The sequence below is a fragment of the Lindgomyces ingoldianus genome, assembly GCF_010093535.1.
Source record: "Lindgomyces ingoldianus strain ATCC 200398 unplaced genomic scaffold BDR25scaffold_46, whole genome shotgun sequence".
In the NCBI taxonomy this organism is placed as follows: domain Eukaryota; kingdom Fungi; phylum Ascomycota; class Dothideomycetes; order Pleosporales; family Lindgomycetaceae; genus Lindgomyces; species Lindgomyces ingoldianus.
Window position 1 is genome coordinate 105969 of NW_022985207.1, and position 3095 is coordinate 109063.

General features: G+C 43.0%; 1 protein-coding gene across 1 annotated transcript; it reads left to right on the forward strand.

Moving 5' to 3' along the window:
* Nucleotides 1–230: 230 nt before the first annotated feature.
* BDR25DRAFT_361637 (uncharacterized protein) lies at nucleotides 231–2472 on the forward strand (the record flags this gene model as incomplete). The annotated part of the gene is made up of 17 exons (XM_033696454.1): nucleotides 231–340; nucleotides 378–440; nucleotides 478–597; nucleotides 706–727; nucleotides 833–887; nucleotides 943–1015; nucleotides 1069–1309; nucleotides 1343–1436; nucleotides 1464–1575; nucleotides 1632–1657; nucleotides 1692–1712; nucleotides 1752–1831; nucleotides 1867–1894; nucleotides 1972–2107; nucleotides 2142–2184; nucleotides 2240–2349; nucleotides 2391–2472. The coding sequence occupies 17 exons, from the start codon at nucleotides 231–233 to the stop codon at nucleotides 2470–2472; spliced, it is 1416 nt and encodes a 471-aa protein (XP_033541218.1).
* Between the last annotated feature and the right edge of the window lie 623 nt (nucleotides 2473–3095).

A 3095-nucleotide genomic window follows, 5' to 3' on the forward strand; every position in this document is an offset into this window, starting at 1 on the left:
TTTAAGATCTCTTATAAGAAAAAAGTTAGGCATTATTAAGTAAGGACTAGTAGTAGATAGGTAAATGTTACTCTTAATAGTGCTTTAATAGTGTTGCATTAGTGTTTAGCAGAAGCAAGACAGGTGCAGGACTAGTCCTAGACTTAACAATTATAAAAGGTTGTGTAATATTTAATTTAAAACTAGATAGAGAGCTTTTGTACACTAACTCTAGTTGTTCTTAGGCTGAGATGCACCAGTCACGACTTAAGCAGGGGGCATCGGAGTTCGTCGGGCTGGTGCAATGCCGAGCCTCCGATGGTGCACCTTTGGCGTTTTATCCTAAGCGCCGAGCCATTTAGTTCCCACCAATACTCCGAATCCTAGGCCGGATTTAGTATCATTCCAAGTGGCTTGCATGCTCGCACAGCCACAGACTCCTCACAATACGATACTAGCGGGTGCATGAGGTAAGATGCGGGGTCAACTCTCATTAAGCCGGATCAGTCGCTCACTTCCGCTAGAAGTACCAATCAACATGGTGTCGCTGCATGAAATTGCGCCCTGCATCGCGCATAGGGCTCGTAACGACTTGCTGACCGATAAGAGAGATTCTACGTCTCATACAAGGTTATTCTGAGAAAATTTAGAGGAACAAAGACTCAACCTTAGCACTGTAGGGAAGGGAGTCTGTTACACTAGAAAGGGCAGCGTTGTACAAAGCAGGCTTGAAGACGACAACGCAAACGTAATTTTTTCAGAGGGGTAGATTACAGACATTAAGAATTAGCTATAGAGCATTATTTCTACTAAAATATAGCAATATTTGTTATGCGCATTGCCTCTCCTGTAGCTGAAAGTCGAAGTACCCCTCACTTTTCTCGGCACACAGTGTTTCTCGCTAAGCAGTGAGGGACGTTAATCTTTAGGCAGCAATAAGGGTGAGCACGGCAACATCGTGAGTCAGCAAGCTTGGCTACGGCGACTTCGGGGAAAAATTGGCCGCCAAGCCCGCTAGGCTGATTAACACGCAGGGGTTCAAGTTTAATAGCTATCACATCACAAAGCAACGGCAAGAACGCGCGCAAGGCCATCTGCGTTCCTCTTATTTGTCGGTGTTGTATGGCCGTATACATTCCTTTTTATTCAGCGTGCCCCTACCATTTCTCATCTTACCGTGGTCAGGACACGAAGGAAGCTTGCATGGATAGGCCTATACATATCTGGAGTAGAGGTCAGCATCAGCATTATTAACCTCATAGTCGAGTTCAGAAGGAATAGAAGGGTTAGAAATCGAAGTAGCAATGCTCTATTTTTCTGGGTTGTTTTGGTGATGGTGGAGTGCAGCGTTTATGGACTGTAGTTGAAACAAGGCCTATGTGTGAATACTCCGAATGCAAGGTTCCAAGCCGCCGCAGGGCTGAACGCCACGGGAATTAAATTATTAGAATTATTATGTAAGACACGGGGCGTCGCTCGCTAAGCGCTGGGATCGGTAATCGCTTCCATCGGAAGTACGACCAAGGTGGCGGCCTTGCATGAATTTGTGCGCCACAGAAGCCACAAGGGTGACAACGATTTCCAGCATTATGGCAAGTCTCTAAGGCCCAGATAAAACCGCTAATAATTATTTTTGAGCGGTAAGAGTTTAGCAGCGGTGCTGTAGGGAAGCGATATAGTTGCGCTCTAAAAGCAGGGTCTCTACGAGTCAGGCGACAGCGACGATGCGAGACGTACTCTAAAGGTAGGGGGGAGGGGTCATGATTGTTCAGGTTTATACAGAATTATAGGAAATATCGACGTGAGTGTAGAGTTACGGTCTGATAAAGTCAAAGTACCCCTCATGTTTTCGGTACGGCGGGTTTTCCCTGACCCAGGGACAGACAGTTCTTAACGGAGCGAACTAGGAAACGCGGTGCCAGCAGGCAGCAATCGTAACTTCAAATAAAACAATATACAGGTTCTGCCGAAATGCAAACGATTTTAGATGAGGTGGTGATATGATTTTGCATTTCGTTATGTCTACAGCATATATTATAGCCTCGTTTAATGTTTCGAGAGTGGTTAAAAGGAGTGTTTATGATCACGGCCCCGGTTACCTTAGCTCAAAACCGTTCGGCAAGGCATGGTGATAATTGTCAGCGGGATAAGTGTGAATGCAGCTACCAGACTGTTGCAGGATTATTAACAGTAGGATTCGAAGAAGTGTCGCAAGGCCAAGCATCGATCGAGGAACCCGGGCCGACATAACGATCCCTAGTTCCGAAAGTGTAATGTCTGTCCAGGGACTCCGTCTTCGGGTTTAGCGCAGTCCCTGCGCTTATCCATATCAGGCATCGCTCCTTGCCCTCTCAACCCGCCGCTTTTGACGTCTATAAAATGCTTGCCCTCCCGTCGCCAGGCTTCCTCAGGGCTTCGAACGGGCCGTACTACGGTCCGTACAAAGTGAACCGTAACGGTCACGTGTTCAGTACGAACGTACCAAGTTCGTGAGCCGCACTGTACAGTTAATAATGCCCCAGGTACAGTACGTAGTACAGATTGTATTACCCTTTTAAGAAGTTTTTATAGCAATTCTAGAGGAGTAGAAGGACTCTAGTACGTAAGAGGTCTATAGGGAGAGCTTCTAAAGCTCTAATTAGCTAAAAGTTTTATAAAGGCGCTTAAATTTCTTTTTAAGGGGTTTAATCTATCTGTCTGCAGTCTGTTATCTTAAAAATGCCTATTATAGACTATTTTTTATTATAGAGTTATTTATCTATGTGTTTTACTACCTTATAGGCCTTATTTAGTTAATTAGATCTTTTTATTATTTATTTTACACAGTTTTATAGGCTGTAGAAGTTAAGAGCTGTCTACACTACATCTTCTACTTTATTTAATAATAGTATACTATTTATAGCTAAAAATTAATTACAGTAGTTTTTAAAGAACTATAATTATAATACTAATATTAAGTTTATAACGTACTTTATAGGCAAGTTGCTTACACACCTAAGTTGCTTACTTTTGCTAAGACCCTACTACACTACTTTTTCTATACTAATGCATTTCTAACAACACTACTTAAACATGTTAAAGAAATATTAGATATAGCTTATACTTTAAGCTTTTAA